The sequence below is a fragment of the Grampus griseus genome, assembly GCF_964374135.1.
Source record: "Grampus griseus genome assembly, chromosome: 1".
NCBI lineage: Eukaryota > Metazoa > Chordata > Mammalia > Artiodactyla > Delphinidae > Grampus > Grampus griseus.
In genome coordinates this window covers 74,265,902-74,279,414 of record NC_139017.1, presented here as the reverse complement: position 1 = coordinate 74,279,414, position 13,513 = coordinate 74,265,902, and the positions used below count along the sequence as shown (strand labels likewise).

Below are 13,513 nucleotides of genomic sequence, written 5' to 3'. Positions count from 1 at the left end.
CCCTGGGCTGGGGGGCCCCCAGGGTGGGAGGAGTTAAGCAGCCAGGATTGGGGGGAAAGGGGGAAAAACAGAAAATGTGGGTATTGTTCTTGGGTTGTTTTTTTTTCAGGGGTTTGGTCCAAAGGAGATTAAACAACACAAAAGTAATGAAAGCTCACAGCTCTGTGGCCATGAGGTTGGCGGCTGGCGGGCAGTGGGGAGGAGGGGACCTGTTAAGTGAAATTCACAGGCAGTCCAGCATTCCAGCTGCCTCCACCTGAACCAGAGCTGCTCCCCAGAGCCCTGACACTCGGACTCCCCCCAGTCTGTTCTGTGTACTCTCCCCTGTCCCGTGGGTCTGCTGCCACATGAGGGAAATCACCTGGGGTCCAGGGCACCGGGACCTGATGTCCCCACTTCTCAGGACAACAGATATTCTAGGAGCCAGTGATTCTAGGACCCTCCAGTACCCTAAACCAGCCCCCTATTCCCCAAACCCTACTCCCCTAATTCTACTCCAACCTAAAGGAAAACCAGAAAAAGAGACACACAAGACACATGGACACTGACCAGACAAACGAGACCAGATATTGGGGAGGTTCTAGGGAGTGGACACAGACATATACAGACCTGGCTCTCTCTGGGGTCACAGTGTGAGTGTGTGTGCACACGTGCACGCGTGTGTGTCTGCGTGTGTGTGTGTGAGAGAGAGCGAGAGAGAGAAAGTGAAAGAGAGAGAGACTTGGGTGATTGAAAAACAGCTGAGGAAGCTGCTGCAGATCCCTGCCTCCAGTGCCCAGAGTCAGGGGTGGGCATCCCTGAGGGTGGTGGGAAAGGGGGTGGGGGCAGTCCAAGTGAGGGCCCTGGCTGCCATGTGAAGGGGCTGCAGAGGTCACAGGACGGGAGTGGGACCCACCTGGGGCCCTCAGTAGGGCCGGTTGGCATCCTTAGGCCGCTTTAGCTGGACTTTGAGGCGCTTCATGCCAATCTGGAAACCGTTCATGGCCTGGATGGCAGCCTGGGCACTGGCCGGATTGTCGAAACTCACAAAGCCTGAGGTGAGAGGGGCATAAGGCCTGGCCCAGCGCCAACCCCCCCGCCCTCCCCAGCCCTGCCCCACTGTCCTGTGCTTAGGCCGAGGCCTGCTCTTTGCTTTCCCGTCACCACCCTACTTCCTCCAGGTCTCCCAAATGCCCGGAAAACTGCCCAGCACACAGGAGGCTTTCGGTAAGTAGTTGTTGGTTGACAGGCTGAGTGAATGAGTCCAGTCCAGCCTCTCACACACCCTGGGACATTCCTTTCAGCATTCTTTGAGGGGCGGCAGCCGCTTCCTTGGCCTGGGTAGCTCAGAACCTGCCTTTTGAAACCTCCACTCTGGACCCTAAATGACTTCTGAAGCCCAGAGGACAAGCACGTCCCCTTTCTCCCCTGAAGCAGCCTTTCAAAGAGTGAAGGCAGCTAAACCCTGCTCCCTAAGCCTTCCTTTTGACAACTGAACTTCCCCAGTTCCCGAGCCTCTTCCAATCCTCACAGAGCATGGATCTGACCAGTTCTTAAGGAGAAAAGATGTGGTTTTCTGGAGGAAGAGATGGGCCTGGGCAGCAGCTGGTATGGGATGTCAGGAGTGTAAAAACTGGTCCTTTCAGACTCTTGGACAATCTGGATTTCAACTACTGGGTCCATTGCAACCATAAGTGCCTGCAAATGCATCAGATCTTGACCTCATCTGGAGTTTGGCCAAAATGTGCTATATTTTATCTTTTAGATCATCATATTCTTACCAAAACACTTGCTCTGATTGGTGGCCCGGTCAACAAAGACTTTGGCTGAGATGACGTGGCCAAAGGGGACAAACATCTGGAGGATCTCTGAGTCAGTGAACTCCTGGGGCAGGTGGTAGATGAAGATGTTGCAGCCATCAGGGCCTGGGTGGCAGTGGAGACAGAAGGAAGAGCTCAGTGACTGGGAGACAGACTCAAGGTGCAGGGGGCTGGGGAAGGCAGCCCCCAACATGTGGGCCAGGGCGCCAGCCACCTCACCTGCCCCCCTCCCCCCAGTTTCATCCCCACACAGGGGGCCAGAGCTGGCCTTGGAGCCCACGGCAAGGGCACCCCAGCCCTGAAGGCTCTTGGCTGGGACTCCCCGCCCAGGCCACACCTTCCCGTTGCTGCTGCTGCTGCTGCTGCTGCTGCTGCTGCTGCTGCTGGGGGGGAGGCGGAGGCTGCTGGGCCACCAGGGCGGGAGGCTGTGGGAACGCGGGCGCCACCAGGCTGTAGGCTGCCGGGTAGGCTGCTGCGGGGGGAGGACAGAGAGAGCTAATGGGGTTCCTGAGAGGCCCCTGCCCCACCTGGCCCTCCCAGCCACCCCAGTCCCCCTCTCCCTCGCCCAGGCCGATGGAGTGGACAGGGCCGAGAGGTGTCAGAGGGGGAGCTGCCTCAGACCGTGCCCGTAAAGGCGTGTCCTCACAGGTATGGCCTGCTGGGAAGTCTGACGGGGTGGCTGGCAGACAGCACGAAGCCCAGGCCCAACTTCTGGGCCTCTTTTGCTCTTACCAACCCCTCCACCCAGGCCGGGGCCTGCGCTGGGGCTCCTCACCTGTATAGTGCTGCATCCCCGCGTAGGCCTGCTGCAGGGGGTCCACGGGGGCCGCGGGGCTCTGGGCTGGGGAGAGCAGCACTGACCGTGAGGGTGGGGCTGGGATGCTGCTGGGAGCCCCACCAGTGCCTCTTGGAGCAGAGGCCAGGCAGGTGGGGAGGAGAGCCTCATGGGAGAGCGTGGGATGTGAAATGAGAGGGTGGAAATGCACAGAGCCGTAGGGAGAGGGGAGAGCCTGGCGTTAGCAAGACTTGAGTCTGTGACTGGCTGTGCAACCCTGGACGAACTCACTTCGCCTCTCTGTGCCTCAGCTTCCCTGGCTGAGACCAGGAAGGAACATCCCTGCCCAGGGTGACAGAGCAGGAGAAAGCGCCGTTATCACCCCACAGCCTGGAGAGGGAAGGTGTGTCATGCCTGCCGGCAGTGAGAGCGATAGCTGGGGCGGTTGCTGGGGAGAGGGGTGGGTAGGCAGAGAACCCCACCTGGGTAGGGGTGAACCCCGTTGGGATACAGAGCATCAGGGGCAGGCTGCCCAGTGGGCTGGGTGGGCACCGGGCTGTAGCCGTTGACGCCCAGGGCAGCAGGGATTGCAGAGACGGGCGTGGCAGCGATGGCAGGAGGGGTGCTGGTTCCTGGGGAAGAGAAAGCGGCAGAGACAGAACAGAGAAGCAGACACACACATACACACAAATGCAGAGAAGCAGTCAACAAGTCTGAGGGCAGAGGGGAGGAAGCAGGCTACTCTCTGACCCCTGAACCCCTCCCAGCCCCCATGGCTTCCCTGAGTGATGCCCTGTGCCCCCCTCCCCTCCCCCACCACGTGGTAGCTCCCCTGACCTGCCCCACTCACACCCAGCCCAGCCCTGCCTTACCTGAGGATGGGGTGATGGGGGTGGCGATGAGGCCATTGGCATTGATGGCGGCCATGTGCTGCATCTGCACGGCAGCCATGGTGGCCATGGGGCTGAGGTAGGCACTGTGAGCCGCTACCAGGGCCGCCTGCTGCTGCATCAGCTGGGGACAGGGGAAGAGAGGAGAGTGGGGCCAGCCCCCCTGCAGCCTGGCCTGGCTCCCCTCCCAACCCTGGTCCTGGGCATTGGTGGTGGGGGCGGGGGGGCAGGACGCTGGAGAGCGTGGGGATGGGTCCGGCCCAGCACGGGGAGGAGGGGTTGGGGGGCGTGAGGGCAGGGCGGGGGGCGGCGGGCAGTGCTCACGGCCTGGGTGTAGGCGCTGTAGGCTCCGAACTGGAGGGCGATGGGGCTGAACATGCCCAGCTGGGTGGCCACCTGCTGCATTCGGCGGAGACCTCGCTCCTTCTCCGTGTCAGCAAACTTCACCACCAGGCTGGACGAGGCACCCTGGGCACCGGCCCCCCATGTGGTCAGAGGGACAGAGTCGGGGTCTTTCTTCCCCAGAGCCCTCACGACCTGGCCTCAGTTCCACCACGCGTGGCTTGGCCTCTTTGGGAGGGCAGCCATCATTGTGCCTATGTCAAAGCGGGGAGACTTTCATCCCACCCTCCCCCTGTGCCAGAGTGTGCAAAAGACTAAAAAACGTAGAGGAATGTGCTGGGAAAGGGAAAGTGCTCCCAGAATGCAAAGGGCAGTCCTGGCTTCTCCATGAAGATTCTGAGCCGGAAATCCTCCCCAGGGTGGATCAAGCCACAGCAAACGTTTAACCTCAAGCTCGTCTTGCCTGGTAGCTACCCCACCCCCTTACCTCACCCCATGCTCCCACATCCCAGTCCTCACGGTGTGCTCAGGGATGCAGCCTCAAAGTTTCATACCAGCCTATGCCAAATAAAAACCAGCCTGGAACATTTGCAAGGACTGTTGTGGAATCCTAGGGTCTGGAACGCAGTTCTCTATCTGATGCTGCCCAGGTCCCTGCTAAGTGTTTGCCCAGCCTCTGCTGGAGAACCTCGAGTTACAGGAAGCTCACCTCCTTGGGAGCTAGCTAGTTCCTTCTGAGAGGTTTGTTCTGCTGGGGGAGCCCTCTGCGAGATCAGTCAGCTGACCCACTGCTAATGTGTGGGGCAGCAGGATGAATGTGCAGAGGGCACGCAGGGCCTCTAAGCAAGTGTCCCGATGCCCAGCCAGTGAGGCGGGGTGGGGGGGAGGGGGGGATGCGATATGGGAAGGAAGGAGAAGAGGTGAGAGGTGACCAGGGCTGAGGGCTGGAGGAGGCAGGAGAGGAGGGGCTGGGAGATGTTATTGGAAAGGGGAAGCTGTCCCTAAGAGGTTTGATTCTTCTGCCAGAAAATTCTTTTTGAATAATAGTCATTCAATAATAGGCAGTCCATTCTGGATAGTAAAGACCCTATCCAACACGGACTGCGCCCTCTGAGCCAGGGTCTGGCATGGGCCCAGCCAGGCTGGAAGAGGCCTGAGGGCTGGGGCAACGGGACTCACCGGCAGGGTCCGGCTGCTGTGAAGGGTGTTGATGGCGGCCTGGGCCTCGGCGTGAGTCTGGAACTTCACGAAGGCGCAGCCTGGAGAGTTCAAGAGGGAGGAGGAAGGGGTGAGTGCCCACCCTTGAGGGCCCCGACAGTCCCCATAGCCCACGGAACCAGTGGGGGAGGGGCAGGAAGGCGGAATGCCCGGCGGGGAAGGGGTATCTGTGGGCTACCTTTGCTGGTGCCGTCTGGGCCCCGGAGCACAGTGCACTCGTCTATGGTCCCGAAAGGCTCGAACATCTTCCGGACGTCCTCATCTGTCTGCTGCTTCCCTAGCATCCCCACAAAGAGCTTCCGGTCTTCTGGCGGGTAGGGCACAGGAGGAGGGGCAGGTTCAGGGCCTCCAGGCTGCTTTCCCAGCCCTGCTCCAGCTTGGGACAGGCAGAGAGACCCCTCCCCTTCGCCTTCAGCTCTTCCCTGGAACTCCCCTCACCCCTGACCGATGGCTCTAGGGCGTGAAAGAAGGGATGGTTGGGGGATGGGCTGCAGATACATAGACTGTGCATACCAGTTCTGAAGGACTGACTTGCACTCCACTCTGGGCCTCAGTCTTGCCGTCTCTGCAATGGGCTGGATCACATCCCCTCTGGCCACCCTGACTCCTATGCCCATCTTGACTGGGAACCCTTCAGAATTCTCAGACTTTCTTCCTCAGAAAGCCTGCCCCTCAGCTACTCCAAGTCCTAGGCCTGCGGATTGAGGGAGAAGGATTGAGTCCCAAGGTACAAAACCTACCTCCTCGGCTCTCGCTGTCGGCTGGCTTGACCTGGATCGGCCTGTTCATCTAAAGGAAAGAAGAGAAAGCAACTGCTGGGGACCTCCTCTGACCACCCCAGGAGGCCTCCCCAGGCCAGGACCTGTGGAGAGGCTAGAGGGAGTAAGCCCCAGGCCCAGCCCTCTAAAGTGCTGATGGGAAGGGAGGGATGGGGCTTAATCTTGTTTAGGATTGGACCTGAGGGGATTAGAGGTAGTGGAAGGAGAGGATGTAGAGGAGGATGCTCCTGGGGCACGACTCTAAGCTCAGGTAGGGCCCCAGATGATTTGGCCGGGGAGAGGTGCTGCCCTCCTTAGGGGGAGAGTGGGGCTGCCCATAGGACCCGGGTCCTGAGTTAGAGCCCAACTAAGGGCTGTTCAGCAAAAGCTGCCTCAGTTCTACAAAGTAGGAGCAACAGAGGCCACCCCCTCAAGCAGCCCCAAGGAAGACTCTAGACTGAGGGAGACCCCACAGATGCCCCGACTTCCTTCTGACCCCTAGAGGTGTGTTTGCCTCTCTTTCTGCCCCCCTACACCCCTTGACCCCTGGGGGAAGGCACTCGGGCAGCACAAAGGGAGCAGATGCCCAGTCTCCGTGGCAACGGGAGAATGCGCGCCATGGCAACCGCCCACTCAGCCTGATTTATCCGTCCCCGTCGCCCAGGCGACCATGGTGACGTCATCACTTGTGCTGCTCCACACACCCGGAGAAGGAGTGGGGAGGGGGGGTGGGAACAGGGTATGCTGGGGGTGGAGGATTTGGTGGGGGCTGGGAGGTGGGGGAGGGGCCCAGGAGAGCTTCCTGATTCTGGAGGGAGGCGCTGAGCAGGCCCTGCAGGGGCCATACTGTCCAAGCTCCTGCCTTCCTCCTCCAGATCAAATCCTTGATGTCTCACCGCCAAGACAGCTCTAAAGGAGGAAATGCTGTCCTGTGCTCTTTCGCGATTCTCCGGGTACCCGGAAGTCCTCCTGAGCTCTACCCTCTCCCTACTCCTGCAGCATCTCCCTTTGTTCAGCCTCCAGTGGAAATGCAGACAGTTCCCCACTCCATGTTCCTGTCTGGTAAGAGGACTTGGGAATGACTCCCGCAGGTTGATTGCCTTAACCAGTGTGGGGAGCATCTTAGGAACTGGAGAGGGAGGAAAGGACTCAGTATTTCACATCTGAAAATATTTTGCTGTTGAAGGCTTTGACCGCTGGGGCCACACCTGGCCACCCCACTCATCTGATGGTGGGGCAGCCTTAGTTCTAGTGACCAAAAAAATAAGTAAACAGAAGAAAACATTCATCCAAATTCTGAGGGTGGGGCCAAAGTTACCCTCAGGAAAGGCACTGGACTTCGAGGACTGGCTCTGCCACTCACTGGCTGGGTGACCTTGGACAAGTCATTTCTCTCCTCTAGGCCTCAGCTTCCTCATCTGTAAAATGGGCTGGATCAGGCGATCTAGAGTCAGGTTCCCCTCAGCTCTAGTATTCTAGCCTTGAGGTCTTGTGTGTCAGCACTTAACACAGAGAAGTGCAGAAATGATAGTTGCCCCTGCCCCTTCTCACACTGCACCCTGTTCCCAGGTGTCACGCCATGCCAGTCAGTCTGGCTGGACTCTGCAAGTGAGGTATTTTCAGCCCGGATCAAATCTAGGCCCCGCCTCAACCACTACTTCCTCCCTGTCCACCCCTCCCCCCCAATCTCTGGATCTGAGAGCAGCTGGGGGTGGGGGTGGGGGTGGTGGAGGGGGAACAGTCACACAAATCCTCCGGCCAATCTGCCCCAGCTTTATCCTCCACCAATCTGGGATTATCCCATCGGAGGTTCAATCTCCTCAGGAGCGCGTGTGAGTTTGTGTGTGAGTTGGTGTGTGTGTAGCAAGGGGTGGGGGTCAGACACTCAGGACTCTTGGTCCTTCACTCCCCTTCTCTCCCGTACTCCAGTCAAAGCCATCAGGAAGTCCTCTTACAGGCAGGTCAGCAGCCAGCCCCCCAGCTCCCACTACAGGAGAGGTAGGATTGGAGTCACAGCTTCGGGGAATTCTTAATCTCGGCACTAACCCCTTCCCAACAGGCCCCTGGGGATTTGTTGCTCTAGCTGGGGCTGGGGAACCTGGGATCCAGGGAGAAAGGATGGTGTTCCCTCCCTGCAAGGCTCCCAGGCACAAAAATAGCATATCAATAAGTATCCACAGCTGACATGGATTCGCACAAAAACACACACAAGTGCGCAGACCACAGCACAGACCACGTTGACGGAAGGCTCTCCCCACTCCCTCACAGACAGACTCCTCCCTCAGTGGCCCCCAGTGCCCCGTTCCCAGCCTCTCCTTCTTGGCCTGGCACTTCCTGTGGGAAGCTCGGCCTTTGTTAGCTCAGCTCGGGCACACCTGCCTCCTCCCCTGAGTCCAGCTGGGCCCTGTTTACCGGGCAACCTGGCGCCGGGCGCCTCTCTTCCCTAGCTACCACCCGCCAGGTGATAAGCCCTCCCCAGGGCCTCCCAAAGAAGAAGGGGCTATTTATACTCCTACCAAGTATCCCTGAGGCCCCTACCAACATGGTCACTTGTAAGTAAGTCCCTCTCACCAATAGCTAAGACTCCACTTCCAAGAAGAGCTCCCCATGCCCACAGATCTAATTTTCCTGAGGGCACAGTCCTGGTGCCCTGCCACTTCCGACTCCAGACTTGCGCCCGGTGTCCCAGACCACACACAGGTCCTCTCCATGGAGCCAGAATCCACCTGCCCAACGGCAAGATGACGGGGAGGACCCGTGTCCCCAGAGTGGGATTTTGGCCCAAGTAGAGGGGGAAGCGCAGGCCAGACAGGGGTCCTTCACACCACCACCTCCAGGAGGTCACACCCTGCTCCTAGGAAGAATCCAGGGACCTGTGACAGAGCCTCTCCTGGGAACTCTTAGGGGAGAGAGAAGGAAATGCGGTTCCATGGCCATAGGCCCAGCTCCCATTCTTTCTCTCTGCAGCCTGAAGCGTCACTCAAATATGGTGGCATCTTCCGGATTCTGAGCTGACAAAGATGGGGAGAAAGGAGAGCGGGTAAATGCCCCCATTAGAGAAAGAACCTGCAGTCAGAGGGCACGGAGATTAGACAGTAGGAGGAACTTCCCAACACAGTTGTGCAAGAGCTGGCACGCTGGACACACACACACACACACACACACACACACACTCACACTCAATGACTGTCTGAGGGGAAACACTGCTGCCAGAAAGGCAGGTGGCTGAGAAAAGATCTGGGGGCACAAAGGGTCAGGCAGAGCTTGGTTATAGACATCTGCTCCCCCAAACCCCCAGCACGGGGGGCCCCTTGGAGGATAGAACCCCTCATTTCCTACTAAAGGCTCTGTCAGGTGCCTCTGGATTCTGTCCCCTGGGGCAAGGGCCAAAGTGGAGGACTCAACCTCACCTGGGAGCTTGGGGCAAGGCTCGACGATTATTAACTGGGGCTCCCTTCTCACTCGCCTCCCACCCTGGGCCTTATTACCTCAGGAAGAGGAGGCAGCGCCTTTCCACACCCAGGGCGTAGCCCTGCCTGAGCCACACAGGCAGCTGGAGGGGGACAGAGCCAGGGCAGAAGCCCCCAGCTGGCACAGATGGCCCTGGGGCTCCTGTGCACCCGGCGCCATCTCTCTCACCCATGTCCCCACTCCAGTACCCCTGCTTTCTACCTTCTCCCTTGTCCCTCTCTGGTTTCCGCAGGGGCTCTGAGAGATAGGAGACAACAGAAAAAGACAGAGAAACGGCAATGGAAATGAAAACTGCTGATTTGTGGGGGGCCTCCTCAGAGGAAAGAGAGAGGAGAGTTGTGAGGTCATGTGATAGGAACAGGGCTTCATGTGCCCAAACACACACACACACACACACACACACACACACACACACACACACACGCTGCTTAGAGCCCGAGCCTGCTCACACATACACAGATCCTTAACTCTGTGGGCGATGGCTGTTCTGGGCTACCTTGCCCCCGACTGGATAAGATAGTGGGGTGAAGGTGGGGAGCTGGCAGCAGATCTGCTTTCCTATAGTGGTGTTTAGGGTTGAGGGCCACAGAGGGTCACAGAGCCATGGAGGGGGTGAAGTTGGGAGTGGTGGAGACAGTTCTAATTTTCCTAGATCCCCCCCGCCGCCCTTCCCATCTGTTTTGTCTATTTCTCTCCCAGGAAGAGCTAGAGGATCGGGCTCCATCTCCATTCCCACACGAGGGAAGGAGAAGATGTGACAGGTGTGTCTCCAGCACTCAGACTGTGTTTAGCAAATGTTGGCTGGAGGGAAGGGTGGAGTTAGCTCTCAAGAGGTACTTTCCAGGGAAGACAACAGAAGCCGATAGATACAGAAAGGGAACGGCACATCCCTTCCCCACAGGATGGGTAACTGGGGGGCAGTCTGAGATTCTTTATTCCTGTCCGTGCCAGCCCAGGCCTGGGATGAGCTGCAAGGCTGCCTGGGAAGAAGACAAAGAGCTCTGACCTTGCAGGAGGGAGGCCACGTCAGAGGCACCCCCTGCCTCCCTGGGCACACTTGGTGGGGTCAGGCCTGAACTTCCACACTGATGGCTGCCCCTGCCCTTGTCTGCTGCCCGCAGCCCCCCTCCGCAGGGCTTACTCCCAGCCCAGGCCCACCAGGCCCTGACCACCCTGATGCCCTGTGGCACTGTTCCCGCGGCTTTTCCTGGGAGACGCGAGGTGAGCCTGTTCGACCTCAGAAGTCAGCACAGAGATGCCAGGCGGGCAGGCACCAGCTGCCCATCTCTGGCCGCAGGCACCCCTCCCCCATTTCACAGGCAGATTTCCTCCCCAGAGCCAGAAAGAGTGCCTGAGTGCCTCCTGCTCACTCGGCCCTGCACTTGGTGTCCAAAGTCTTCTCCCCATGCCTCCCAACCAGCTAAGTCCCTCCTCTGAGTGCTGCCCCGGGGACAGGTTGGGAAGTGGGGAAAGGGCTACCTCTGCTCTTTGCAAGGGTTATATCTACTCTGCTCCTCGCTGTTTTCCTTCTCTCTTGGTGAGAAGAAATGCGTGCATCTTCAGCAAGGAGGCGGGGGCTTCCCGGTGATGAGAGGAGGTGGAAAATACACTCAGTGTCTTGGGAAGGTGGTGCCCCTTCTAAGGCCCTTCTCAGCCCCCTGGCCTTGAAAAGGCCGGGACTCACCCCTGGAAGCGTCTTCTGTTCGTGCAGGGCGCTCTGGGCCTTCAGGGCTGAATCGCGGGCACAGTATGTCAGGAAGGCACATCCTGAGGAGGGGCAGGGGCAGAGAGACCGGGTCGGGGGTAAGTCCCCGGTCTCCCCTCCCTAAAAGGCCCCCTACCCCCCACGAAACTGAGGACTGGGAAGCTTGTCCCTTCTTGCCACCTTCTGCCTGCTGGGGTGGGGAGGTGTCTGAGAGGGGGTGCACATTCGTCCCCGGAGTCTCTGGGCTGATGAGCACAGGGCAGAGACCCCGAGACCAGGAGGCTTACATGGTGGGGTGATGGAAGAGGGAGAACGCCTGGGCTGTGGGAGCTGGGGCTTTGTGTGGGGGGAGGAGAAGGGGCATGTGATCTCCAGACAAGTACGTGTGGTGTGGTTTTCTCTCTTCCTTAGCTGGTCTCCTTTCCCCTTTCTCCTTTGCCTCCACCTCCCTCCATCTTGGTCATCATCAGCCCTCTCCTCTCCCATTTTCTCTATTTCCTCCTCTCTCTCCAGCTCCATGGGAGGCAGGTGGAGGGTGGAGAGCTGACTAGAGAAGGAAAGGGAAGAGTGGGGAGCCGGAGTCCCTGGGCCAGTGGAGGGGGAGGCAGCGTGGCCCCTCTGACTCCCAGTGTCTGGGGCTCTCCAAGGCCTGACCCCAGGCCTGACCCTGCTTAGCTGCACAGCCCTTTGGCCTGAGGCACATCCTCTTTCACCCCCAGCTCCCTTAACTTTCGAGTCCCTACGCTTCCCAGATCTTTACCAATCTGTGTCCTACACTGTTTCCCAGGTCCCCCTCTTTAGTTCTGGGGCTGCCCTGCCCACTCCACGAACATCCACTCTTTCCAGGTTGAGCACCTGACCCTGTGTCCCGACCCCCATCCCAATAGTATCTGAGGCTACTAAGACTCTCAGTCTTGTGCGTGCTGCCCCCCTCCACACACACACCCCTGCCCAGCTCCTTATCTTTCAAACCAGCTCTCTCGTTCCTCCATCCTTCCTTGAGTTCATCCACATCATCCCCCTCAACTTTGGGGTCCACATCTCTGCAGCCACCTGGACAACTCTTCCCCCAGAGAGGCTCTCCTTGGTCCTCCACCTGAGGTCCCCTGGTCACCCTAGCTGAGTTCTCTTCTAGCTCCTCCATCCACACTCCCCAGCCCATGAACTCTTTTCCTTCCAGATCAGCCTTCTCCAGCCACTCCATCCCTCCAGCCTGGCTTCCCCACCTCCTCCCAGCCTCCCAACCTCCCAGCCCACTCCCTGAAGCCTCTCCAGCCTGGCCTGACCCCTCACCCTTGTGCAGCCCGGTGTACTTGTCCTTGATGACAGTCAGCTCGAAGATCCGACCAAACTGTTCGAAGATGGGTTTCAGGTCCTTTTCCTCCAGATGCCTCGGTATCTGCCCCACAAACAGCTTGATGGCATCCGGTTCCTTCATTGGGGCGGCCCAGGAGAAGGGGCCGAGGGGAGCAGGGAGAGGCCCGAAGGCCAGGGGGAGCTGCCCAGCAAGGAGGCAAGTGGCTGGGGCTGGCTTTCCCTTTGGCCTCAACCACAGTGCTGAGCGGAGGGGCCGCTCTTCACACAAAGGAGGCCCAGGGAGTTGAGGGCTCGGGGTCAGGGGTCTAGGCAGACACTGTCATGCCACCAGGGGGCATAGCCCAAGCAAACGATCTCCCTCCCAGAGATCTGGCAGATATCCCAGGATGGGGGGCAGTGTGGCCAAGACCTGGAGGGTTAGGGTGGTAGCAGGGGCGCTGGGAACTAGGGGTTGAGATTAGAGCTGGAGGTGGAGGAAAGGGCCTGAGGAGGGTGATGGGGTTGCAGGCTGAGGGGTTAGGGTCCTGGTATGGTTGCCAGCAGCGTTGGGGGGGGCACTCCTGATGTGGGGCAGGTGGAGCTCTCGTTGGCTTCCCTGGGAGGACACCTCCCCTGTGGCTGATCCTTCTGCTGGGTCCGAAGATCCCTGATGCCAGATGCTTGATCTCTGATGGCGGCAGGGCGCCGGGGGTCCCTTTGGCCCTGCCGCCTCCCTTCAGGTCCTCCCCTCAGCCCCCCTCCCACCCCCACCCCGGTCCCCGGGCCTGGGCTGCTGCTGGCTGCTCCCGCCGCTGGGGCTGCCTGCTTTCCCGGTCACCTGGGTCCCGGAGCTCTGCTCTCCGGCCGCGCTCTCCTCAACAAAAACCTCCCCCCTCCACACCCCCCTCCCCACTCCCACCTCCTTTCCCCTGACATCAGTGATGTCAGTCTCAGGGGTGGAAGACAAATTCTCTACCCTGGAGAGGGACGCACAATCCAGACAAGAGCCACGCCCTCTTCCTATCTCCTTCCTCCCTGACTCCCTTCCCACCCCCAGAAGAGCAGCTGGTCCTGTTGATAATAACCCTTCCCCCATCTTACTCCCTAATCACGAGTTGGGCAAGGCACTAAGATGGAGAATTTATAGAGGAGCCCTAAGGTGGGGTCCATTGTTCCGGGGGCTGGAGCTGTCCCCGGTGCTGGAAGAGAAGACCCAGGAGAGGGGAGCAGGGGGGAGGAAGAGAGAGGAGCTGGCATCT

General features: G+C 59.3%; 1 protein-coding gene across 7 annotated transcripts; it reads right to left on the bottom strand.

The window, feature by feature from the left end:
• Positions 1-904: 904 nt before the first annotated feature.
• CELF3 (CUGBP Elav-like family member 3) lies at positions 905-12,396 on the bottom strand (the record flags this gene model as incomplete). Of its 7 annotated transcripts, none has more annotated exons than XM_082678193.1 (12): positions 905-1,032; positions 1,761-1,904; positions 2,137-2,271; positions 2,575-2,740; positions 3,052-3,206; positions 3,447-3,588; positions 3,789-3,932; positions 4,986-5,065; positions 5,203-5,331; positions 5,765-5,813; positions 10,938-11,020; positions 12,252-12,396. In XM_082678193.1, the coding sequence occupies 12 exons, from the start codon at positions 12,394-12,396 to the stop codon at positions 905-907; spliced, it is 1,500 nt and encodes a 499-aa protein (XP_082534319.1). The 7 variants fall into 7 exon arrangements, with proteins under 7 accessions (XP_082534319.1, XP_082534320.1, XP_082534321.1 ...); XM_082678194.1 differs by having other exon boundaries at positions 2,575-2,640; positions 3,057-3,206; XM_082678195.1 differs by having other exon boundaries at positions 2,137-2,268; positions 2,575-2,640; positions 3,057-3,206.
• Positions 12,397-13,513: the final 1,117 nt, after the last annotated feature.